General features: G+C 32.6%; 1 protein-coding gene and 1 non-coding gene across 2 annotated transcripts in view; one reads left to right on the plus strand and one right to left on the minus strand.

The window, feature by feature from the left end:
• stg1 (stargazin-like protein) overlaps window positions 1-26165 on the plus strand; it is a 148746-nt gene extending 122581 nt beyond the window's left edge. The window contains exons 5-6 of the mRNA XM_085949916.1: window positions 4057-4311; window positions 26158-26165. Coding sequence (XP_085806042.1) covers window positions 4057-4311; window positions 26158-26165 — 263 coding nt within the window. The remainder of the gene's footprint in view (window positions 1-4056; window positions 4312-26157) is intronic.
• TRNAK-CUU (transfer RNA lysine (anticodon CUU)) lies at window positions 23595-23667 on the minus strand. Its single transcript has one exon. It is a non-coding gene; the product is annotated as a tRNA-Lys (tRNA).
• Window positions 26166-27624: the final 1459 nt, after the last annotated feature.

Here is a 27624-nt window from a genome sequence, read left to right on the forward strand (position 1 = left end):
ACCGACGAGAGGAGTTTGTTTTACCACTTATTTAATATTTATTATATTAATTAAAATATACCAAAAAGTAAATCCAAATAATATCATTTTTTTTTGTATCAGATAAGTTATTAGTTTTTTTTATTATTAATAAATGTATACCAAATACGAAACATAATGGAGCCTGATTCTTGCTGGATAATACACATCAGGCCCTCAAACATAACTTTTCAAACTAATTTAATATTTCATTAAAATCTTTTTTTTTTAAATTTCAGACTATACCTACTAATAATATTAGAGATATTAAACAAATTACACAGTATCTACTGAGAATTAAAGTATTTCCACTAAATCTACTCACAGAACGTGGTGGTTTTAGTTAGGTGGAGTATTGCTAAACCTAGCCATAATAGAAAATAGTAAAAAAAATAGTCGTCTATATATAAAAAAAATTAAATTATACCATTAAATCATACATAATTTTGGATATTTTATAGATAGGATAATATTTTTTTATCTATTATAGTTGGGCGAATGCAGGGCATAAAGAATTTTAAAAAAACTAACCAAACACCACCTGCATATTATTAATTCAACGAAACAAATAGTATGACTACAAAAGTGTACAATATTTCTGTCGGATCGCTTATCTATAGCATACCAACATTCTTATGGTTTGGTTTAGGCAGAGTATAATTGATTTTAAACACTATTTGCAATTTGTAGTTTTAGTTCAATGAAAACAAATGCGATTGGCATACAAAGTTTAGTGTGCAATATTTATGTCGAAATTTAACAGCCTACCGCTAACACTTCGCCACTGGAAGGTAGTGACGTCCATTACTAACAACTCAATTCGTTAAATGTATTGCTTGATCTGTTGTTACTAAAAATTTCCTCTCCTAAGTAAAATTCTCGCTATGTTGGTACTTCTTTGATACGATAATTGATAATTGAATTGATATTGAATTGATAAGATAATTGCAAATATTCGATGCGCGCATTGTAATCACAGCACTAATCATTACAGATTCAGATTATTCTAGCATTTAAAATTATACGTAACATTTATTGGATCTGTGTGCCATTAACATCTCTGAAAATATTACGTTGTATTTTTCTTCTGAGGTTTCCCGCTTAATTAATATGACATTTCTTCAAATGATAATTGATCGCAACCAAAGCTCCCGGCGAAAGAAAATCGCTAAATGGGTGTAGTGCGGATTGCGCAAATCATTTTCCCAGGCGTTCTATCAAATTATGAAAGTTATTTGGGACATAGGCGGAGTCTGCGGTCTTGTATTATTTCCGTTTGCGGGGCGCTTATGAAAAGGAATAAATCTATTTTCACGTTCATTTCCTTCGGGCGCTTTGCAAGGGTTGGAGGGTTGCTACGGCCGCCATCTTTCAATCTAGGGTTGAACCGAAGATCATCCATATTTTACAACACGTATAAGATATGAAATATTACGTAATATATTATCATGTAGTGAATAAAATATTGTGATAGCCTATTAAATTTCATCTGGCAAGAAACTTAAATCATTTTTTTCCCCATATATTATAATATTTTTTAAGGGAAACAAAAAAAACGGTACAGTATAAATTGTAATAATAGCTAACATCATACTAATAAATATACGATACAGTACATATGCTTATCAGTGAAAATTTTATGTAGCGAAGTTCGTTATTTAACGATAATTTTTTTTTAAATGCTTTTTATTGAAATCTTTTTTTAAAATTTAATGTTTACGGGGAGCACAAAATTGTGTTTTTGCTTATTGATTTTCAAATGCAAATAACACGTTATTAATATACAATAGAACTATTTCGGGTGTAATTAATCTTTAAAAATATGGAAAAATTTGGTACTGTAATATTTTATAATATATTACAACAACACTAACGGTAATTCCGTTACAAGACAATAAAAAAAATGTTTGAAAACATATCTAGGCTGTTTTACGTCTTAGGCTTGATAAATAATTTTAGAACAAAACAATTTAACCAATTCCTTTTTTCAACCTTGTAAAATGTACAAGATAATTTTTACCTAAATTATTTATCCAAAACTGTATTTTAGCATTGAAATGTTTTATAGAGCTAATCATTTCTTGAAATTAAAGTTTATGTTCCCCTGAAGTTATGAATGTTACCTAATTGTTCGAAAGTTTGACCTTTTGAAATGAGTAAATTTTTAATCTCTTCCGAAACATAAAAAAATACCCAAAAGTTTTGCCCTTATAATATAATTATATGTAAAATAAGGTCAGCTTGCGGGGAATTGTCTTTCTGTACAAGGGCTTTAAACATTCTGTGTGCCAAAGGATTTGTTCGAATATTGTTGATTATTTTCAGGATGACATTCATGACATGTCCAAAGGATAATATTTTAGCACATAATACTTTTAATGAATAATACCTACAATGATCATACGTAAATTTATCGGGGGAGGTTCGATGTTAGAATCTTGCCCTCAAGCTATGTATAGTTCGGGCGGTTGCGTCGTGTGTGTGACATGTGATGGGCAGCGTTGAATGATAACACAAGTTGGTATTTGTATGGTTTATAATATGACACCAATAGATTTGTTGTTAAATTACACAGCAATATATTAATTTAAGTATTGAGTAAAGGTTTATAATATTACTTTTGAAATAGACATTGAAAGGGAACGGCGAACTGCTCGGGTTGACTACATTTTGGGAGCGCTCTATAACAACAACTGTGTCATTTCTGTTGTGTTCTTGTCTATGCCAGTTGTAGTATTGTATAAAATATCTACAAAGTAGATTCTTGTGGCCCATCATTGCTGAAGCACTATCAGTAATATTGCTGATACTTTGGGCGCATGAAAATAGCTCTGCGGGCACAACATTAAGAACCCCTTTCTTAAAGTATAGAAAACTGTATATATTATATTTAACATCATTTTATTTTCATTATGTACTTACAATTAATAACACATCGTATAAATAATTATTGTTATGGCTATATATTTTTATAATAGGTACTTTATAAAAATATTTGACTTATGTATTTAAACACAAATGTGTGTAAAATCCACAAAAAAGAATAATACATAGAATTAGATAGTCTATACCTCTATACACTACACTTTGAAGCAGGGTTTTAAATGTATGAGTGTCCTACGAAAATGAAACACACACTATAGACGTACAATATATACTGCGGCAAGTTTAACGTGAAGCGTGGCCGTTTAGAGAACTACAATACTGACAATCCTTTCATAATATATCACAGCGCCACGACGGCTGCCATGACACTCCAACTTATAATTTTTGCAGTCTAGTGTGCGTTGCAACCTTCAAATACACCAATATTGAATGAGCTTCAGTGCATAAACCAAAAGCAGTTGTCAGAACAAATGAAAAATTAAAATGACTTAGTTTTGACACGTGTTTAAGTTTATACCATATTCGCTCACACTCGAGATTGGTTGCTTGTTACTCCACACTCGTTAGGTATTTCAATTCCCATTAAGTCTGTGTTCCTTTGTAAAATCTGTGGGGGAAGAATTCATATATTATATTTAATTCTGAATGTAAATTAGATTCTATCGAAGATTGTCAATCATAGCACATATTCTTTTTTTCTGATAAAATCCAAAGTATATTATAAAAACATATTGTTACATAAGAGATATACCTATGACTGGATTATTTGATGAAATATACTCAGCTATATGTACTTTGGAAATATTTAATTTAGTTTATCAATGAATGAATAGGAAATAAAATACGTGGTTAAGCTACTTTGAAAATGTAATTACTTATTTGATTCAATAATAACATTATTCATTCTTGAAGTCGTCTACCCATATTCAATTTTGAGCATTGGTCGAAATTTTGTTACAAGGACTTGCAAATACTCTGTATTAATATGTATTATTCAGAATGATTACATTATAATAATATAATATTAAACCCACATATCGGAATTCAATTTGTAATTTATATTAGGTATACATTTTACTGTCATAACATTATCATTTTTAAAAACAATATTGACGGTAGGATACTAATAAATTCATCATTATTTATTTCCAGGTCTCCTGATGCTCATTGGCCTGGTGATGTACATCTCAGTGTTCAAAGCAGAGATCGGCTCCAAGTTGCGCCAACCCTCCTTTACGCAGCCACCGATCTTCACGTATCGCTACGGATACTCTTTCCTGCTGTACGTCTCCGGTTTCATCACCATCGAGATGGCCGGGACCTCAGCGGTCTTCCTCTTCATCTACTGGTATCAAAAAGACTGGGTCGTCAAATTATCTGAAATGGCCAGGGAGAAATACGCACAAGGCAGCCAGTCGAGTATTAGTTACAGCAATTTAGATCAAGGACCTGTTTATCCTTGTAAAAGACATCCGTATACTTTGCAAAGGACGCAGCCCGTCGGAGCGGCTTGTGAACCTTCTACATCAAAAGGGTATATAAGTCCTTCAAAGCAACGGAGATATTTCTTTGATAAGGACTCTTTTCCTCCTGCTTCGCCTTCGTGTAGTCTACATAGAAATAAAAACGTGTATGTTTCAACGTCACTTCGAGATGTGTCTGCGTCAACTTGCTATGAATTTCCACCGCCTCCTCATTTAAATGGAGAATCTTATATAGATCCTTACAATGGAGATTTTATTGATATGTCTAAAAGTTATAATACCAGTCATGATTCATTTTTAACTAACATTGGAAGTACTAGATCTTTACACGTTGTCGGTGGTAATAATCTACCAAGAGACGCTACAACCAACACTGTTTCCACTACAGCAGATGTAATAAATCCTTGTGATGAATTCGGATTTGGAGAAAGCGCTTCTAACACTGCGTTTGTTGAGGACTTTTCTCCGAGTGTTCAGCGTGAGCATGAGTTTGTTACTTTTGATCTAGAGAGGCCAATAGAAATGAGGCCAGGAATTGTAAGTATTGGACTACAAGCAACCAGAAAAGAATATGTCAGTGGCAGTGATACGCTTAGAAGAACGACTCCTGTCTGACTTTTTAATTAACGTGAATTAATGGACTTGCGAAAAATGTGCAGTTATTGGTGAACAATATTAACACAATAAACACTTTTTTAAATTTTAATTCAATGGGTATTAAAGGAAACCAATTACTAATTCTTGCGATATTATTGATGTGTGTTGAACCTATCCGTGTAAAGTAAATAATCTAGACAAAGATTAAATATTATAAAATATAGATACTTACCTAATTAATTATAATGAAATATTATCCACACCCTCCTGTTATAAATAGTAATAATATCATAATGTAATAAAATTGGTCGTTTGTATGAAGGTGCACATTCACTAGGCGAGTTGAATGAATAGCTACAATATTGCATACTACACAGTGGTCGTTCATAATCGCACAACAAAAACAGATTGCCAAAGTAGCTTGATTTCGAAGAGCGCTAATGAGTAGGTATTAAAATGACCAATAGTTTAAATTTGTCGCTATTAGTATGTCACACCGTAGCATATTGGATAAATGCGACGATTGGGGCGTTTACCCGTGGAGATGCACGGTTCGATTCCCGGCCGGGTGGCTTACTTTTTTCAAAAAAGATTTTTTCTATTGGTTATAATACTCTCTCAGAAAGTGTTTTTTCTAAATTATATAATGTTCAATAATCAGAATGATACATTCTTAAATCTTGTGAATTATTCGTTTGAATAAAAGAAATAGTTAATTAGTAAATTTTTAATTTTAATTGAAAATTTTTATGGTATTCATAAAAAATGTCATTCTCAACAGAGCTCTGTCAAACCCTGGGCGCAAACTCTTGTTATAAATATAAATCTTGTAAAAAATATATCTTGTCAACTTTTTTATCATTAAAAAAGGAAAATTGATAGTTTTTTTTAAGTTACGGCTGTATCTCGTGTCTCGTGTCTCTGAATTTTGTTTTTTTTTCTCCAAATAAAAACACAATTTAAAATAATGATTAGCAACGAAGAGATTTTTGGTCAGCACCAGAAGATTGATTTGCATTGCTTGAGGATTGTCATATTATACGTGTGCGCTTTTTCATGCAACTCACCCAATGAAAATACACCTTAATACGGAATTAATAGTTGGTTTCCTTATAATATATAATATTATTTTAATAAAATGTGATTAATTGATACAGTATATGTGTTATATAATTATTATAAATTTTTTGTTATTTCAAAATAAAATCAGATATGAATAATCATTTTCAATAGATACCGAGTGGCTAACTAGAGTAATCTAATAAAACAATATTATTGGGAATAGATTGAATTAAATTTATTCGTTCGAATTTTCATCAAATTTGATGCGATAAAAAACATAATAATTGTCATAGCGCATGTTCACACAACTGATAATCTAATATTACTGTGAATTTTATTTATATGTAGTGAAAAATGTTTCCCATACAATATATTAGTACTCGATAATATGAATTATTTAAAAAGTAACGCACTATGAATTATTGTAACCAATAATATTTGCACAAATATATAAAACAATATCAAGCTGAAAAACACAGCAATTTTATAGAATAGTAAGAGAAGGTAATGAGAATATGCTCAATTTTTTACAGTTGAAAGGTGTAGTGGAAGTTAATGATTTTTTCATGTTTATAGAAGTGTATTGAAAATACACTAATGATTATAAAATAAATAATTGGATAACGTAATAATGATGTAAATAATAAACCTCAAAGTTGTGTAGAACACAAGTTAAAAATACCCTACTGATATTATTAAAAAAAACGCTTGTGATCATCTCAGCTATTTGTTTTACAATACCTTAGTCTGTATACTTTTATCAATATTGTCAATTATTGTTAAAAAAAATACTGCAATAAATTAACATCAGAGTTATTTAACTATTAATATTGTTTAATATTATAAATTAATTTACAAATGTGTTTCCATAATCAGTATTGAACTTGTACCTATACTTTTTTTTTAATTTGACAAAATTAGTGCACAACGCTTATTTTGTGGAAGATCATACAATTTAGAAAAAAATGGTTATTAGTATTCACCACACATACAGATCTGGTTTATCAAGACGCTTCTATGAGTAGATACCAAACCTTTCATTTAAATTTGTGTAATGTTATAAATGAGGATATTAGTTTCAAAGTCGGTAACATCCAAATTCCACCATTTCGGAATAATCACAAAAATTGTCAACCATATTTAGGAGAATATTTATTTTTTGCATACTACTTAGTGAACAAGTAAAAGAAAAAACAGCGAAATAAAATGTCCTTATTAACGTCAATAAAATAAATATAAAATCATGTTTAAAGTTAGTCGTAAAATATAAATAATGGCGGCTGATAAATTAATATAAACGAGTAAATTTGCAGTTAACCTCCGGTTTAATTCTATTTAACTAACAAATGGGGTGAATTTCATATTATTTTTTGAACATAATATGAATATATATGTATACGATGGAAAAATACTTATAAAATCAGTATCGAAAAAAATATGAATAAAGTAAAAATGAAGGTTACCGACTTTGAAACTAATAGCATCAATTAATTACATTGTCAACACCATGTTGGTGAGGATAAAACGGGAGATATGTGTCCTTACACAATTTTTATATTATGCTGTGAATACCAAATGATAAAAATTTTATATACTTAATGATTTTTCTTTATATTTTATTGAAAATACAGTTATTTCACATGTTTTTAAAATTATATAGGTATTTTTTCATGTTTGGAATTAAAATGTCTTTCATTGTCATTTTTTCGCTTCATGCCTCACAAGAAATAACAAATTCACTTGTATAGGCCATGGAGCACTTATTTTGATGTGCTAATTTTTGCATTCTTTGATTTTAATTTTTGTAGTATTCCTAAAAGCTTGGCGATAAAACTTTGCCGACAACTTAATCATATAAATTTTATAGCCATATTAACACGATTAGATAACTAATTGATTTTGTATTATAAATATTATTTTTATAATTTTAAATAATTTAAATTCGTACTAATATATTAAAAATTGACTACTGCCATATTTTAGTTGTTATTTTAAAACAACAATGTATATATTATACCAACTGACACAATAATAATATTATATTACAAAAATACTAAATATGTGTTATAGAAAAATGTTCCCGATACCTTTAAAATAATTTATAAATAATGATTGATAGTTTTTTTACATATCAAAATGAATATGTGTTCTCTGTTTATACAAATAAAAATGTCAAATAAAGAGTTATAATATGATAATATAAAAAAAACAAATGAAAACTAGTCTGTTTTATTTAATGGTTGATATACATGTATCTTATAGGTATAACAAAACGATAATAATTACAATTTTTAATATTAAAATACCTATATCTAGGCGTACAACATAAATTCAAAATTAAAATAATTCTGACAGACAAGTCAAACAAAATAAATTAAAATCGAATCTAAAATATATAAACTTTAACTATCGTGAAATTCGAAATCAGAATTTTATTGTCAGAAAGAGAAATTTATTTGAACAAACAAACTTTATATTTTTTATAATATGTAGATGTCAGTTGAGGCCAAATAGGAAAAGTAAATCAAACAAACATATTTCGACTTTTATATTATATTATACTGATAGATGTTAACATGTCACAATTATTTGCATCCAGTCCTCCCTTGGTGACAGATGGAGGCGATTTTTGATGTTGTTCTCTATGGTTCTGGTTTTATAATCACATATTCAAAATTCTTTTGACTGACTGGTTGATAAATAAATGTTGACATCCTTAAACAAACTTAAAAAAGACACAGTGAAAACATAACAAATTATTAATTCAAGACGTTCACAACATGGCATTTAGAATAAAAAGTACAAACCAAAAAAAAATATATAGTAAAGAAATAAAGAAAAAGAACGATAATTCAAGAAAAATACAAACTAAACAATACAATGGAATTTTAAAAACAAAATACATGGCGCATCACTAAAAATATCTACATTTCTAGGAAGTGTATTGACCACCCACACGGCTCTCGCTATTGATGCCTAGCCTGACATGAGGGAACAGTTACAGCATTCCCCAACATATTATCCAAGATCTAAGAAAAAATCAATGGTAAATGTAGCAGAGAACACATCGCATTTCATGGATTTAGAACCTTCGTGATTAGGACCTGTTCATCTTCACCGAATTATTCCGGGTAGTAGATGCTAAAGTAAACATCGTCCTGATGATGGCCGACCTCCGCCAGGGCACGGTAAGTGATAAGAAGGTTTTGTGACATCACGTTTTCCATCACTTTCTAACTAATTCATAACATTGTATCGAATCAAAAGGGCGTATTATGTGGGATATGATGTGGATGATTCTTATGTCTTGAAAAATCTATATTATAATATCAACACCTTTTCGTTCAATACGTTATACAATTTCCTTTGATACCTACCGATACACTATTTTTACTATTTTTCAATTCGATTTTCGTCCGAAATGACATCCCTAATAACACTACGCTGAGTTTATGGAATCCGTCGTCGTGACCAATCCTTCACATCCTACAACGATGCCACAAGAGCATTCTACGTAGTGTCGGGTTGACATAGCAAGAGAAGCTGAACGAGGTACTGACGAAAGGATCCTATACTTAAACTATAATTCTATAATTATCGTAACTATAATTCATAATAAACTTTTTTTCAACGAATAATTCACAAGATTTAAGAATATAACATTGTGTATTGATGAAACATAATTTGTAATAGAGAATTTTATATTCTTGTATGATATTAAGAGTTATTATAGGTTCGTTTCTTTCAACATGAACGAAACAAATCAAATTAAACCATTGACAATATACATACAAATTGTAGTTGACCGGAAATGGTTTGAGATTTGACGTTTGGTTCAGTGTATCATTGAAAATCAAACCGTTCTCGGACCATCAGAAATGGTTTGACATGAAACGTCAAACCAATTCGGACGATCCATAGACTAATGGCAATCTGTCAAAGTGTTGATAAGCATTATTCGGCATTTATATATTGTGAGGTGTTCATATTAATATGTTAGATATTTACACCATAGGGGTTCACTTGAATTATATGTATTATAGATTAATAATCAATACCTATTATTTATAAGTAACCATACGCGAACAAGACGCCGCTTTTGGTGTTATTATCTCAAAATCCAGCACTATTTTCTGTGCAAGTTCGATTTAATATCATTACTATAATTATTATGTCAGACAAAGAATTTATTTTTATTTTATTTATATTTTGTAACGGAGATTCTAAACTACAAACTGTGTTAAATCAACCCGGAATGATCTTTATATTACCTAACGAATTTAATATGTTCGATTGTCGTCTAAGTCACAATATCATGCTGTCGACATGAACAAGTAGTCAATAATTCTGAAAAGCTCTAATCAAAAGTAATTTTACCTATAAATCTTATAAATTAACTAAATGGCTACCTATTTATGAAGCATTCTTTATATTTTGTATATTTAAAATGAATGAATACGACAGTTTGTTAAATTTGTATTATAGTAGACCACGATAGGAGGTTAGAATTTCATAACAAGTTGACGTTTCAAATATGTTTCTGTTTTAGAGACTAATATATTATGAATTAATTTTAAGTACTGGCAACAATTAGTTGTCAGAAAAGCGTTTCCGTGGACATTCTACCAAACGGTTCCAAATCAAATAAATCCAACGGTGCCATTTGATTCGTTCAGTTCAGGTTCAATGATACGAACTTTATATTAATACTATCGACCGAGGGTAGGTACTTGATGGAATTTGAATTTAATTTCTAATGGGTTTAAGTTTTTGTACCTGCTATTCCATTTCCGTTGTAAATGGGTATTTACCATTGGTGAGTGCGCATAGTACCTGAAGAATGGTGAAACCAGGGTAGCAAAAATCGACTCAGTTGGAATAGTACAAAACCTAAATTTATTAGAATTTAAGAGTTATTTGTTTAATTAAAAGGTTTTTTTTAATTTGTAATTTTACCTGCGTTAAACTAATATTTTGAGATATCCTAACGTCAGCTAGGAGTCAAGGTCTGCCATTCGAACCTTAATTCAATCTACAAAATCAAATCGTAAATATTAACGTAATTTGATAAATATTTCAATCACATTGAGCGGAATCCGACGAATGCGGGTTCGAGTTCCACCCGGCATCATATTTTCTAATAAGTATATTTGTGAGGTATTTCCGAATTATAAAGATATAATATAATTCATAACCAACTCGACTGCTTTTCGAATCAAATTAAAATTTACTAGTAAAAAAAAAAATTATATTATAATGTATAACCGCCTGCGGGTTTCCGGTCTTCCCGTCGAGCTGGTGTCCAGATTCAAATACTTGGGTGCCACGGTTGCCGATGATGGTGGTATTTCTAGTGAGCTTGGATTCCGCATGGGTGTGGCGGGCTCTGCGTTCAACCAACTTGGAGTCGCATGGAGGTAAAGGCTGTATTCTGTGAGGACCAAATGTTGTTTGTTTAACGCGTGCGTGCTACCTGTGCTCCTGTATGGCTGTGAGACATGGCATCTTACTAAGCTTCAAGAGTCTCGGCTTTTGAGCTTTGGGAATCGATGTCTCCGCCGAATCTTAGGGATACATTGGTACGACCGCGTTACAAACACCCGAGTTTGTGAGCAGACACAACAGCCTTCGGTGATTGAAGTTATCACGAAGAGACGATTTACGTGGCTGGGACACGTATTCCGGATGCCGCCAAAGAGTGCGGCACTTCGTACCCTTGTGGCACAGCCTCAAGGGTTCCGTTGCCGTGGCCGCCCCCCCCCCTCCCCTCACCCTGAAGCGGTGTGCAACGTGCTGCAGGTCTGACATGGCGGGAGGCGCAGGAGTTGGCGATGGACCGAGGGAAGTGGCGCCAACTTGTGCTTGCCCTATGTTGGGACGTGATAGGGTAGAAGAAGAAGAAGTATAACCGCCCTAATGGTATTTGGTTCGTGTGAAGGTTTGAATTGTCATTTTTTTCAGTAACCAAAGACCGAAATAATTCCAAATTCAAAATTTCACACATAGAACGATAATAAAATTTACGTAAAAATCATATTCAATAAAAGAACAAAGCATAAAAATATCAGAAGAGAATTCAATTTGATATAAGTAATGTAAAATCTTCTTATTATTATCTGTGTTCTGTGTTATTCACCGATCATTTAAAAGTCATGAGTACCCGAGATCTACGTGACCTTTTTGGTCAAAGGACCAATTTAATTATACAGTTGTTTCTCTGTGTGTCTCAAAGCCTCAAAAGATATGGAAGGTGTGGATTACATATAGCTCGAAAACAGCCCACCATTTGGGGGAAATACCGTTATTCAATAATAAAAGGTCGCAAAAGGTCACCCCGAGGCTTTGAGGATTTTGGAAATATTGAAGATTCATGGTGTGCCACGACAAAGAACGCAAACTTACCTACGAACTAATATTGGGATGGAGCTTATAGGGGATACCTTTATCCAGATTTATTTTGATGACAGGTATAAATATATTTCTTATAAAATGAATAATATCATTATTACAATCATCATCATAGAAACAATTTTTTTTTATTCAACAATTAATGATTCACAATATTTTATAATGTTTACATTCATTATTGAATATACATAATTTGACCAAACTGACATGGAGTGCATTTGTGCACCAAAATAGTATTTTTAAAAGTGACCTCCCATTGTATCGTAAGTGTTCAACAAATGTGTGCTACCACGCAGCTCTCGTGATGCAGTGCGTAAGGCGCTGGCCTTCCGCCCGAGAGTTCTGGGTTCGATCCGGTGAAAACGCAAAAAAATATTTGATTTTTTTTTAACCCTGGATGTTTGTGATTGTTCAAAAAAAAACCGTCACAATTATTGGCATCACCAATGGCAAGTTAGTTCTGCACCTCGGAGAATAATTATTTGGTGATTCCTTCGATTTATAAGACGGTTATCAGAATGGTACAGTTCTTATATAAACCACGTATAAGTCGGAAAAAATACATGGCCATTACAGATTAAAGTTATATGTAAATATACCCAAAGAAAGTCAGTTGCATAACGCCACGGACAGTATCAATATAGCCCCAAGTAGAGGAGTCAAGATATTTACATAAGAGACAGGCAAAATTTACACCAAAATAGGTATATAGCTAATGAAAATAAAGCACACTTTACTATCGTTGGGTACTAATTTATGATTATGCTTGCTGATTTGTTATATGTAAATATACCCAAAAAAAGTCAGTTGGATAACGCCACGGACAGTATCAATATAGCCCAAAGTAGAGGAGTCAAGATATTTACATATGAGACAAGCAAAATTTACACCAAAATAGGTATACAGCTAATGAAAATAAAGCACACTTTACTATCGTTGGGTACTAATTTATGATTATGCTTGCTGATTTATTTACGAAAGTTTTCTCCAGTTGAATAAAAAAGTTTTATTTGTATATAAAACACATAAATATTTTCATAAAAATTCATTCAAATTTTATTTCATACTCTCGCTTTAGTAACGGGAAACTTTGTCTTGATATTTAAAGTTGGAGCTTTCAGTAGATATGGAAGCTTGGAGTTACAGAGGCACATATTATATTCTGTTCATGGCGTGGAACCAAATACATTCTACATTCTGCACTATTTTAGTCGGGATTTTCATTTAGTCTTTAGCAGTGCGAGCTATACAACAACAGATTTCCTTATGAAATGAGATACGTGTAGTGACCGTCTTAGATTTATATAAATTAACAGATATAGCAATTAATAAATACACTAAAAAAACTATCAGTATCACCTATCAACGTTCTTGTTGATGTGCTTAATGATTCTATTTAGCTTATAATAATATTATTTTTATATCATAAGAAAAGCAATATGTATAATATGGTAAAAATATGCACGAACGCATCTATTTGAATACCAATGCGTGTGAGCAAAATGCATATACGTGTTAAGGCTATACTTCAGCTGAGGCATGGTATAAAAATATCGTGACTAGGCGATGCGCGGATAGTGCAAATGACGCAAGCCGAACGAAATATTATTTGTCATAAAAATTCAAAATGCGTCTTTTTAATGTTATGTTTATTATTATATTCGTAATAATAATAGTATATTCGTTGACATGTTTTCTTTTTCAAGTACATGCGGAACGTTTTTTAGTCATCTTTACACGATTTAAGAATATATTCCTCCGACGACATCACAAAACAAATTGACGTGCTCACACCTCGACTATCAGTCTCCAATTGGCGATCACTGCAAAATTTCGATCCACCTACAGTTGTAGATTATTTGCTGTTTCACTTATGTATGCTTTTAAGCGAATAAGTGCAGCGCGCATGAAATGGATGCAACGTGGGTGTAATATGTATGCGATTGCGCAACAAAAAGAAATATATCTTAATTTAAAAATCCCTCAAATATAAAACCACTTTTATATGGCATTTTATACATTAGAAATAATTCAAATGAATCATTGACGTATCGATAGATTAATCTATATAGCACTCAACCGAACAATGAAAGATGTGAGTTTAAGTCACATTGAGTCCAACCATTTTTATGTGTTTTTCAAAAAAAAAAATTATTTGTTTTATTTATTTAGGAAACAAACAGTTAGGTACATTTTGATTACAAAAATTTAAAATATAATAATGAAAAGTTATTGCAACCAGCAAAATTTCCATTTCATTCTAATGTGTAGGTACGTTTAAAAATATAAATTAAACAATAATAATTACAAGATAAAAAGAACTTTTTATATACTTACCACGTTTTTAAATTTTCTGTTGAATCATATATATAAACTTGACAATTCCATGTAATAATAATTTAGGACAAATAAGGCAATTGTCAACAAATCATTTTTTTGCTATTTTGCAATAAACATACAAACAAAAATATAGAATACTGAAATATTATTTTGATTTCCTTAGTAATGCACGTATTTATTAATAATTAAGTTGCTAGGACCATTCCCTTAGCAACCAATAATAGTAGATTGGATTACGGATATCTTCCGAAATAACTTATCATACAAAACAGAATTAACTGAAAATGAATTCAATTATACTTAAAGATGGCTAAAGTATTAAAAGAATGCATTGGCACCGAGTTCTGATATATTCTAAAAGTTTCAAATGTCTAGCTAGTCGGGAAGCTAGTTTAAAATCGATTGCAAGAGTTGTGCTGGATAAACAACCACCGGACAAACAAGAATACGAGCTAAAAAAAAAACGTGGTAAAAATAAACTATCTCTAGGTTTACATATTATAATATGTGTATATTTTATAAACTGGCTAGCCACGAACTAGAACCGTGTGGGTTTTCATTTTGAATGTGGCAAAACCAAGTAAGTATATTATGCATTGCATGCATTCGTTGACGCCGGCACTCTGCTGCTGCTGCTGTTGGTTTCCGGTCTGCCTATCGAGATGGTGACCAGGTTTTAATACTTATGTGCCATGTTTTCCGGCGATAGCAGCTTTTCCAAAGAACCTACATATTATTATAATGCACATGGAAATAGCGGTGTCTGCTGCAGACAGCTAGCTTATGCCGCGTTTCTAGATGTCAAGTTTTATTGATCAATAAATGCTGAACGATAAATTGGTCGAAGCGTTCTCACATAGCAGTTGAAATTGAATCAATGACCGTAAGCAATATGGCGTCAAGTAAATTTGTTCATTTACTTCAATCATTTTAAAACCTTGTTGCATGAAGATGCCATCTGTCATTTAACAGATGGTTAAGGGACAAAAATCGACACATTCCCACGACGTGGCATTTGAATCATGTAGAGGAAAATACTTTATTCTATGAACCTAAACAAAACGCGTTTATGCTTCATATATGGTTATAAAACTTAGTAATTTACCGACTAACCTTATAGTACAGTAAAGAGCTAAAAAAAGTTCAAATATATAAAACGTATACTCTATCATTGGGCCCCATGAAATGTTGTAGTACTCATATAATAATATATATTGTTTTATATAAAGCGATTAAGTGGATATTGTAAAAGAACACTTCTCATCAAAAATGTCCACATGTATGTATGGCACTCACTATTGATGAGATTTGGCGACAGCTGTTCTGGTAGATAACTTTGAAAGTTAGTACTACTTACGACCCGTGGAAATATAGTTTCTCTTTACCCAGCTTGTTTTACGATTTAACTAAAGCATTAACATTTTCAATTGTTATTATCAATTCTGAACTGTGAGGCCGTAGAGTCTACTAACAAGATGAATGGAACAATAAAATTTTATGACAGGTAAAATAGGCAATTCTGCAAATCTTCCATGATTTGATTTAAATGTGTGCTTAACATCTCGCAATTTTTGAAATTTTATCTTATATATCAAAGAAGCTTTGTGTATTTTAAGAATTATACTGAGCTCAAGTTGTACTAAACATAAATTGATTTACTAAATACTTTGATGTTGTAATAAAATATCTTCAAGCACTCATCTCTTCAAAATATTATTATGTACAGCATGGCCCGGGTCCCCAGGCTAGGATCTTTGGCGGGGCCCCCTACCTATCGCTAAAGATAAAGGCAGTGTGACGTTCACAGTAGCGTTTTCCAGATGGTGTATCTACGCAGTAAAATTAATGTGTATATATAGTGTTTTTTTGCATATTTTAATACATCCATTTGAATCATGGAGTTGTCGAGTATCGATACACAATTAAAAATTTTATCGTAGAACCACATAATTTTAAATAATAACATTGTTGAAGGAAGCAGACGATTTTTTTAAATATTAAAGCTAATTTGTGATGTGTGTTTATCTCAACTTATCTGGTGTTTTCGCCTCGCCGGCTAGAGCCCTGTCAGAGCCCTGCTCTTGTAGGGGCCATGATGTACAGTGTTATTTCAATAAAAAGTAATTACTAGAAATATTTACTATTTTATATAGAAAAAGTCTAAGACTATCGAAAACACTTTAAAAAAAACACTATTTTAAAATAAATAATAATAAAACTGAATTTAGTATAATTATGTAGTTTCTTGTGTCCTGTAAAGTTTACATTTTGGGAGTTTATAAGGTTTACAAATTAAGGTATCGATATGTGAAAGATATTTCCGCCATACAGCTTTATCTCAAAGGCCTCAACTTTCCGTGATATTTTCCAGCGTACTTTTAATAGAACTTTTAACTTAACCTTGTTCTAATTAGATAAATAATTGCGTTCAATCCCATCAATTATTTATCAAAGGAATTAGATCTTTCTATTTACAAAATAAACTACTAATAGAAAGCCAACAATACAAAAGTATGCTTGTAGTCAAGTCCAAACACTACAATAAAAATTCTCTAAAAGAACTTGAAGGAATAAAAAGAGCCATTGCAACGGTGGCTTTATTCCCAAGACGAATGATTTTCAAGTGAAGCCGAGCACCCGGTAAACAAGGCGCCATATGAATTCCAACTTGTGGGCAAGATAGAATGCAAGAATACGATGCAATATTGCGTGTAAATCACCATCTTCATTCCTATATTATAATGGACCTCTACAAAATGGATATTATATTTATACTGTTTTGTATTTTCCCAAAATATTGGATATTGGATACTCGTACTGGATATAAGGGCCAACCATGCTGTCAGCTGTAGCCATCCGATACGCGAGAGGCATACTAGTAAGTTGCGTTCAGGTCCCCTACGTCGTGCGCGTATCGCCCGGTCTCTTACAGTGTACTCCGCCACCAATACACATTCAAAAAATCATGTCATGCATTTTTACCGGAAGCAGGAATGACCCAACAAGCAATGATGGCTTCAGAGGCGGCCGCTTTATTAACTATGACAACGTAGATGTTGACGGGGAAGCATGAGTGAAACGCAAAATATTTCCGGATTTCGAGTCACTTTTTCACAATATAGTAAATATTTAATAATTACTAAATAAAAATATAATACCAAATTGCAACGCACAACCACACAAGTATTCAAAATACTTTGAAGTAAAGTAGCGCCGCGGGCGACATTTTTTAACCATTGGAATAAATTTATGATGTGTGTTAATCTCACTTAGCTGGTCGACCCGCCACCTTTTATGCCCGAGCTTCAGGCTAGAGCCCTGTCAGCCCCTCCTTTGTGGGGGCATGCGGCTATCTGTTTCCGGTGAACTAGTGATACTGCGAAATGTATACAATTTATAATTATCCAACCGTTGGAGTTATCGGCCGCTTGTCATTATTCGCTTCCTATTGCGAGCAAATATTTGATGTGAATCCAAGAAAGGTTGAATCTGTTGGACTCTATTTTACAGATCTAAGTGCGGCTTTGTCTCTTAATGCGCTGAAAGAAGTGAATTGCAAAAGGAGGAAAAATATCTCAACGATTCATCGTGTCTTTGTTCTGATAGTGCAAAGTGCTCGGTGCTCCACTTTGAATTATTATGGTCAATGAAATAGTTATTGTATCACTTTGATTCACTGTAATGTTCAAGTGTTGTAATGAACTTCATGCATTAATTAAGCCACACTTAAATACGTCTCGAATCGCATAACGTGATATTGTTGTTGTAAATGAAACAATGATTCAGTTAAGGGTTGTATAATTCATTAAGGGGGACATGCTCAGCGTAGGTCAAAATGTAGCTTTTATTCTATTTTCTAAGCATGATCCTGGACATTCCTTAAACGTTGTAGATAATCTATTTATATAATTTTGAAGCCTTATTAACCTTTATATTTATTTTAAACATTTGATGACTGTATAAAGTATTTTTACTACATAAAATAGTAATCTTTTAAACCTCTCGCTCTAATGTTTTAGAATATAGTCATATTTCAGTACATAAATGTGCAGTGGTGTTAAGATTTTTTACATTTATTAATTTTTAAGTGCATTTATAAAACCATCAGTATAATATTTATGTCGACATTGTGTAATAAAAATACTTTATGCAGTCATCAAATGTTTAAAATAAATATAAAGGATAATAAGGCTTCAAAATTATATAAATAGATTATCTACAACGTTTAAGGAATGTCCAGGATCATGCTTTGAAAATAGAATAAAAGCTCCATTTGGACCCACGCTGAGCACGTCCACCCTTAATCTATCTAACATTATTTGTGCGTTACTTTTTTTAAATTCCATTCCGTGTATAATTAATATTATGTAAATCAATAGTGTAGCCAGTGTTCCTCAACTTTTTTAAATCTGCGCCATGTAGGTATACGATAACGTGTTAGAATGAAATTTAATGATTTAAACGCCACACTTTCTTGTCTCAAAATGAAGCTGCATAAGACTGATATAGTAACCATTCACTCAAAAAAATGTTTAGAAAATAAAAAATAATCTTGACTTGCTCTGCCGTCATTTATCTTTCGTGACATGAAGTGTCCTCTGTACTCGTGTACTGAAACTCTGGAAGAGTCAGGAGTTGGAAAAGATGAGCCTAACCTTACTATAGCAGGGTCGGAATTATTCCTTCCTCCAAAGTTGACCTCGGTTGATATCAAATCGTTGTGACCAAGGCCTGAACAAAAACGATGCATAAGTGCGAGTGAGAAAGTATTCGGCACCCTTATAATTTCTGCGCACGCGCTAGAGTTAGATAAAAGGTTTACAGATGTATAGAAGATTTTGTTGTTGGCATAGCCGCCATATCTTAGTTTTTTGCTTAACTAAGCGTCGATCACCTGCGAGCGCGTGTTGCTAAAATTGATATTTTTAGTTAATTAAATAGAAAAGATGGTTCTGTGTGATGTATTAAAATGTGGTAGCCGCACTGATAAGCAATAAGATGGTAGGTATTACGTTTCATAGGTAAGTTGATACATGTTCGTGATAATTTATTTGTATATTATTATATATTTTAATATCACGTGACTGTGTATCTTTAAAATAACTTAAATTATGGATATTTTTACCTAATGGTTGCATTTTGACCGCTTAAAAATACTATATAAATATATATATTAAAAATACTAGTAAAAAAATGGAAAAATATATTTTAATTCTGAGCGTCTAGTGCGAGCACTAGCGAAATAGTCTATGGTCTCGAACATTTGTATACGAATGCGTTCGCTCGCCCAAAACCAAACGCACGGCACGCAGCTTCATTTAGCAATGCAATGGGTGACGTCTAGATGTATCTATAGTCTAGGTTGTGACCAATTGCGCCCGTGGGTGGACGGACCAGTGAAAAATAAAATAAATTATATGTCACCGACCTTTAGACATTATTTGTATAGTAAATATAATATTGCAAATATAAATAAATAATATATAATATGAAAATTCTATTGTTAATTGAAATAATCGGAAACCGATCGGTACTTACCTAAGTATTTTTTTATGAATAGAACTTGTGGAATTTTAACTACTAATTTTAAACACGTTTTGAATTTTGAGAAAATCTAGCATTTTTATCTGCCATCTAGCTTATTTTCTTTACTATTGGTTATCTCTATTTTTCTTGCTTCTGGTTTTGTAAGCACTTTTCCATCGTGTGTATAAACTACTATCAAAACTAGCTCTATTAATTTGTTAGTAAAATGGTATTTTTTAACTGGAGGCTGATTGGAAAGTTGGTTATATTATTTATTAGCCTCCTTTTTTATATGTTTTTACCAACTTTAAACATGCTATTTTATTCATTTTAATTACTTCAGGTTATTTTATTTCGCTATTTTGCCTTTTCTGAATACTTACTAATATGTTTGCAAATAGAAAATATTCTACTTGCAGTCCTAAATTAATGCAATTGGTGGTTGTTTGCGATTATCGCAAAATGGCGTAATACAGAGGTAACCACTTTAAAATTTGGATTCTCATATATTCATTTTTCAATTCTATGTTAAAAACGTAATGGAATTATTGTCATAAAGTACTTAAATATGAAGAGATACGTTGTGAGATAAGTGTAAAACTCATTGAAATTTCCCGGAAAAAAGACCTCAGATTCTAAAATTGGAACACTTGTGAACAAGTGACAGACAATCAACTTGTCAGAATAATAGGCAATCCATTGTTCCCTTGGTGCTTTTTAATGCGACCGACGACAGTTTTAGGGCCGCCATTTTAACGCCTTTAACTGAAATGCAAATGGCTGCCATTCCAAGTTTATATGGGATGCATCATAAAAGCCAGAGTGCTGCTTTGCCCTACTTAAGCTTTTGCCAATTGCGATAAGATCCCTATTGTGGCATTAATACCTACATACTAAAACGAACACCTTTGTTTACACATATTATTATATTTGGGGAAAATTTTCATACGCTCAGGGCAATTATGAAAGAAACAAAGCTAGTAACAATACTAATTATTATACCAATAATAATTTTACTATGTATGATGGAGATTACTTACAAAACCAAACTAGTATAATGCTAGTCATGCAAAATGAGTCTGCGTCAATTGTACTTCATGAATCGACTGACTGATTTGAGAATTTTATTCACGAAGTAGAAAAAACTGCTTCACTATAACCTTCCTTACCCGTTACTTACTCTTCTCCTGGTACACGATCGCGTTTACTGGCTTCTACCCTGTTTAACAGATAATTCATGATGTCTGAGACGCATTCTGCAGTTTTTTTGAACATATTGTTTGGCGCGGCTTGGACAACCTGGAGAGACTGGTGGTTTTGGGCGGCCTCGAGGGAAGGCGAATCAGAGGAACTGCATCGGCGCGCTGGAGCGACCAAGTGAAGAAACTTACTGTGGGCAGCATTCATTCTGCCCCAAGAGAAGCAGAGGATCGAGAAGGGTAGAAGGTATTTATATTTTACATTACGAAGTGATCTACACGATACAGAGGTGACATAAATCAAGGGTGCGATATTTTGCACTCTTTAGAGGGAAATGGTGCAATATGCTTACTCTATGCACGAAGACTTTAAAATTTTCAAGTTAGGGCGAATTAAATAGGATCTAGGTATTTGGATACAAAGTAAAATGTTGATTCAGTTAAAAAGACAATTCCTACTAGTTCACCACTTCGAGCACTGGCGTTAAAGGCAATCATGGTTTAAAAAAACAAATATTTTATACGATACCTACACTGGCGGGTACATTTTCCTTGATAATAAATCCATAAAACTATTGGTCTAGTTATTTTTTGAATAAAATTGGTCTTGTTTTTCATTACAAATGACATAAACAATTTGACGGCCTGTTTTAACACTATGCTGTGCGGTATATAGATGGCACAACTAGAGTTGATGCGGCCGAAAACTCACACATACGCAATCAAAAAAATCGGTGTGTGTACTTATGTACGCGCGGTAGAAGTTATACTTCTTTAGCGTAACAAAATAATCGCACACCGCGTTAGTCAAAATTCACATCAACCAAAAATATTCAAACAGAAAATAGTTTTCACATAAACTAAATATTATGTAATACCAAATAAAAGTAACGTGCCTATCACACTTAAAAATATTAAGCTTAGTTTTGACAGCTAATCACATATAAAAAAGAGTAGGTACAATTTACAACGCGAAAGAATATTTTTCACCAAGCAAAATAATCTATACCTACTCCTTATTCTATGGTCACTATGGTCGGCTATGATCACATCATTGTGCAAGACGTTATGTTTCAGATCTGTCAAATAATAAAGTATCATATAGAATCGACGTTTTAACAGCCCCATATCAATAAAAAATAGAATAAAGGAGGGCCGCTTATTGAAGTGCCACTGGTTTATTTCTAGACACTTTAACATTATCACACTGTGGCGTAAAGGTAGTGCGTTCGGCTGATAACCGAAAAATCGGTGGTTCGAATCCAATTGAGTGCGTTTATTTTTGTGTGAAAAATTATGTGTTACATGTCACACGCCAAATATACACTCTGATCTGATTTTCCAAACGCGCCTAAAGAAGTATAACTTCAAAAATGTTTTTCTTTTAAACCAGCCTTGGCAGAGCATACTAATTTGATGACAGCGACACATATAATATCGTGGGTATTCTGCGAATAAGCATAAATACTAGTTTTGAGATAATCGAGTTTGAAAGTTTGGACGGTCCTAACTTTTTTTATATATATAAAAGGCAAATTACTTTCTGCGATATTGCTTTGAGTATGACTTAGTGCAGTTTTGCACGCAGAATTTTGTGAATATAGCCTGAGAATGAGAGAAGTAAATGCACTAAGTCCATTTAGTGTTTTTTCTCTGAATAGATGTAATTATGTCTTTTTGACTTATAATATAAATTATCTTCGCCAGTTTTATAAATATGACTATGTGTGTTTTTGTAGACTATAGAGCGTACTCTTAATAAGATTACCTCATCATTAAGTCAAAACAGCAAAATTTAGACTTAGTGCTTTTTCGCAGAATACCTACGATATATGCAATGCGAAATGATAGATAATTTAATCATTAGTTTGATCAGTAATATATCTTTCATCAGGTGCACATGTTTTTATATTATTAAGGCCAGAAAAATTTTGATGATATTATGAAGAAATATGATTGTTAGAAAAAAATAAATAAATATTATTTTGAAATATTACTTAAATATTTTCTTTCATTAATAAAATATAATTTAAAAGAAAAAAATAGTAATCAGATGATTGAAATAAAAATATTTCGCCCAACGTGGGGCTCGAACCCACGACCCTGAGATTAAGAGTCTCATGCTCTACCGACTGAGCTAGCCGGGCTGTGGGCGAAGCTGCCAAAAGTACAATAATGTACTTTCTGTCTACCGCTTTTCAATAAAAGCAATACAATATTGTAAATAATAATGATAAGAAAATTTGATACTTTGAACTTTCGATAATTATTAGATAGGTAAGTAAAAATATTTGTATTTGAACAACATTTACTTTGGCTTGCTATGATTACTGCAGAAATACACTAAAATCTCAAAAAGTTATCTCAGAAAACCATTATTTTTTTAATATGAAGCGTGGAATTCGTTGGTAGGTATAATATCACATTTTCAAAAGTTTCACAAGCCTCTTTAAAAAAGTATTATGTAAGTACCTACTTACTACTCACTGCAATATTGAAGAAAATTAATAATCACAATAATATGTTTACAAGAGTGGCAAATTACTTATTCTTTTTCGTCAGCACCTCATGGATCCGGACATAGTCAAGACCGTGACCCAGATGATTTTCTGTCAACAGCCTTCTCAACGGACTATCCCCACTCCTCTCGGTATTCTACGATAACCAAAGCCTGTGGCCACTGGAAGAACTGTGGCATTCATAAATCGGTGCAATTTATTATCCAGGACATCATGCGACATGTCTTAATGTCAAGACAGCGCGGAGGACATAAATGGACACTAACAATAATATAATAATGACTCTCATTAATTATTGATAAGCACAGCTCTGATAAATGAACACCCTTAGTTGTAATAAGTTATTATTACAACTTAGGTCAGATTTTTTTAAAATAGGCCGAAATTGTCTTCACATTTATCACATATTTATAAATATAACCACACTTAAACTGTATCAAGTATGAGTAAGTACCAAAGTTTATGATTGAGCAGTCTTGCCATCTTTTTATAATATGTTAATTATTATAATAGTAAGTACGAATCATTAAAAAATATAGTTTTTCTGAAATAGTAACACGGAGCATTTTTGTTTTAAATCCTTCGAAATTTTAGTATTTTTGTGCATATTTGACGAAAAATTGTAATAATATAACTGACTAGGTATATTGTATTTATTTCACATTTTTCGCTGAATCAAAATTGAACGTAGTTATGCAGAATGTAGCCACTCCACAATAATGTCGAGCTGAGATAATGGCACTTTAGCAACAACATGATAATTATTGAAAATGTATGTAAAATTGTAAATAGTATCTATTTTATTTCAAGAATATTTTTTTGCGGCTTGGCTATTTTCAGCAGAACTCAGAGAAAACCTTCTCGCATCTGATCTATATCATATCTCATTTTTTTATTTTTTGTGGACTGGCTACTTTCTGGATAACTATGTCCAATTAAGGTAAGTATTTATAATACTGATTTGATTTTATATCTACTTACCTACCTATAATGTTATAATTGATATAAATGACCATCGTAAACGCTGATTCTACTGAAATAGATTTTTTTTATTGAACTTAATTGAATAAGGGCTTGCGCAGACAGAGAGCGGTCGGAGTTCTGCGTTCAACCGACCGTTGACCGCTAACGTTCAGGGACAGCAGACAGGTGGCGGTCAACAATAAGCGTTCCATTTGTTTACAAACGTTGTACTGACACAAGCGCTGCATAATGCTTGACCGCTATATTCCGACTGCGAGTGGAAGTGAGAAAGCACCGCTGTTGCGTACTCACTCCCCCGTGTGGTTTCGCTCTATGTTGTGTGACTGCTCAGCGGAGGTACGGCGTTCTTTGTAATTCCGGGCATAGAACTCCAGAACTCCAGCGTTCCAATTGACCGGCGCGGTCTGACCACCGGCTGTGTACCCATACAGTATGAAGTCCATACAGTACAAAGAACGCCGAACTCCGAACGCGGAACGCAGACCGCCTGACCGCGCTCTGTCTGCGCAAGCCCTAAAGGTTGAAGTTTATACTTTATTAGGCCAGTGCCACATGAACCACAGTTTTGGTGTATTTGAGCCGCAAACTGCAGTTGCGTTACACTTAACTGCGGTCCCCACGTGATTATCAGAAGGAAGTACAATCGCGTAGGTACCAACTGTATTTTATACATTTTAATTGCATATGGTATCAAAATATTTTATGTATTTTCATAATATTATTTTATTAACTAAGTTTTCATAAAAATATAACTTTATTTATTTAATAGCAGTTTATAATATAAATACTTTAAAACGACCGTACTAGATTTCAGTTTCAGTATGCGTACCTACATCCTACATAATAACTTTTGATAATTTTTGAGATTAGATTTTTACACATAAAGCAGTAATTTTCTCATATTACACCTGTAAAATTCACGCCCCAAAATGATAAAACATTTTCTAATTAAGCTGAAACACCAAGAACGGTACACACTATCAGTGGCGTGCAATGTTCACATACATTACAATATTTTCACTATTACTTAAATGAAAATTTAAAAGTTTTTAAAATTAGTAAACTAATTGTAATGGCGTAGGTACACTTCGGATAAACAACGCGACATTCATGGATTCAAATGATTCTCAATAGGCCCCTAATGGTAACAAGATTGAGAAGATCATTCCATCACTTCTAGATTGTAATTCAATTGTATCTAGTAAAAGGTGAAATAAATCTTTCCCACAAATTTTATTTACTATACGATAATAGCAGTATGTGGCGCAATTTCTTTCTGAATTTAAAAATATTTCAGATGACGTTGTATAGTTGGGTCAGTAGCTTTATAGTAATATCTATCGACATAAAAACGATCTCAGACGATATTTAAGTACTCGTCACTCGAACTTATCGTATTAGATATTATAATGATTAGTTAATATCGAACCTATTAATCAAGCAGTTCCCAAATAATCTTTCAGTTATTGAATAATCGTTCCTTGAATATTGTGTTTGTCCGCAATAGACATTGAACCACCAAAATAATAAAGCCAAACAATCATGTAATGTCGAAATAAATATGAAATAATGAACAACTATTAAAACAGTTCTGTGTTTATTAATTAAATAATATGTTTCCATATAAAATTAAACCTAGAAGTTGGACATCATACATACCAAACAAATGGTGATCCCGATGGAAAGTGATGAAAAACAACAGCGTATTGGCTAGAGCTCTTGCCATCTAAGTAAAAAGTGTGTGTTCGAAACAAACTCGGTCTAAGATTTTTCTAAATGATATCTGGATGTTAGCCATGATTTTCCTTGTACCCAACATAGTATGCCACTGGTAATTTTCTTGGGCAATCTTCTCAACGTGTTAACGGTTAACATGGCTTAAATCCAGGAGAAGTTTCAGAGCAACAACACCACTTCTGATCGTCGTACCCAAAGACGACCCACTGTCTACATGGGAAACTGAATCGAGGGCTTCGAAAAGTGGTTAAGGCCACCAGACCAATAATTACCTTATGAGTTATGACACCGGTCTCGAGTACCATGCATGGAAAGCCCTTAACAGATTTCGAACTAAAGATGGCGTAATATGGTGAAATGAGGGATCTTTGATGGCTCAGCTATACGCGCGGCAAGATGCAAAATATTGAACATTATTTGTTAATATACAAAGCAGGCCCACTGAAATGCAACTTCGATGAGACGCTTCATTCTGAGGAAAACGAGGTTACTTTTACATTTACAAAGAATTGTCACATAGGACTGATACATATACTTATCCTATCTAATAGGACTGCAATCACTGGATCTGAAATTCATAAATCATCATTACAATATGTCACCATTTATTATGTTGATACTTTTTATTACATCAATACAGAAATTAAAAAGTGCATCTGTTCCGGCCTCGTTTTCCATGGTCCCCGGAAGGTCTCGAATGTCCGCATCTGCCATCTGTAATAAAAAGTTCAGGTTGTGCCGCTCCTTGCTAAAAATTGGACAATCTAGGAGTAAATGTAGGATGTCCTGGTCGCTTCCGTCGTCGCATGGACACTTTCCGTCAGATGTTACTTTAAACCGGTGCAGGTATACTCGCATAACTCC

The sequence above is a fragment of the Rhyacophila brunnea genome, unplaced genomic scaffold (assembly GCF_057557595.1).
Source record: "Rhyacophila brunnea isolate RB1 unplaced genomic scaffold, BYU_Rbru_1.0 scaffold_22, whole genome shotgun sequence".
Classification (NCBI taxonomy): domain Eukaryota; kingdom Metazoa; phylum Arthropoda; class Insecta; order Trichoptera; family Rhyacophilidae; genus Rhyacophila; species Rhyacophila brunnea.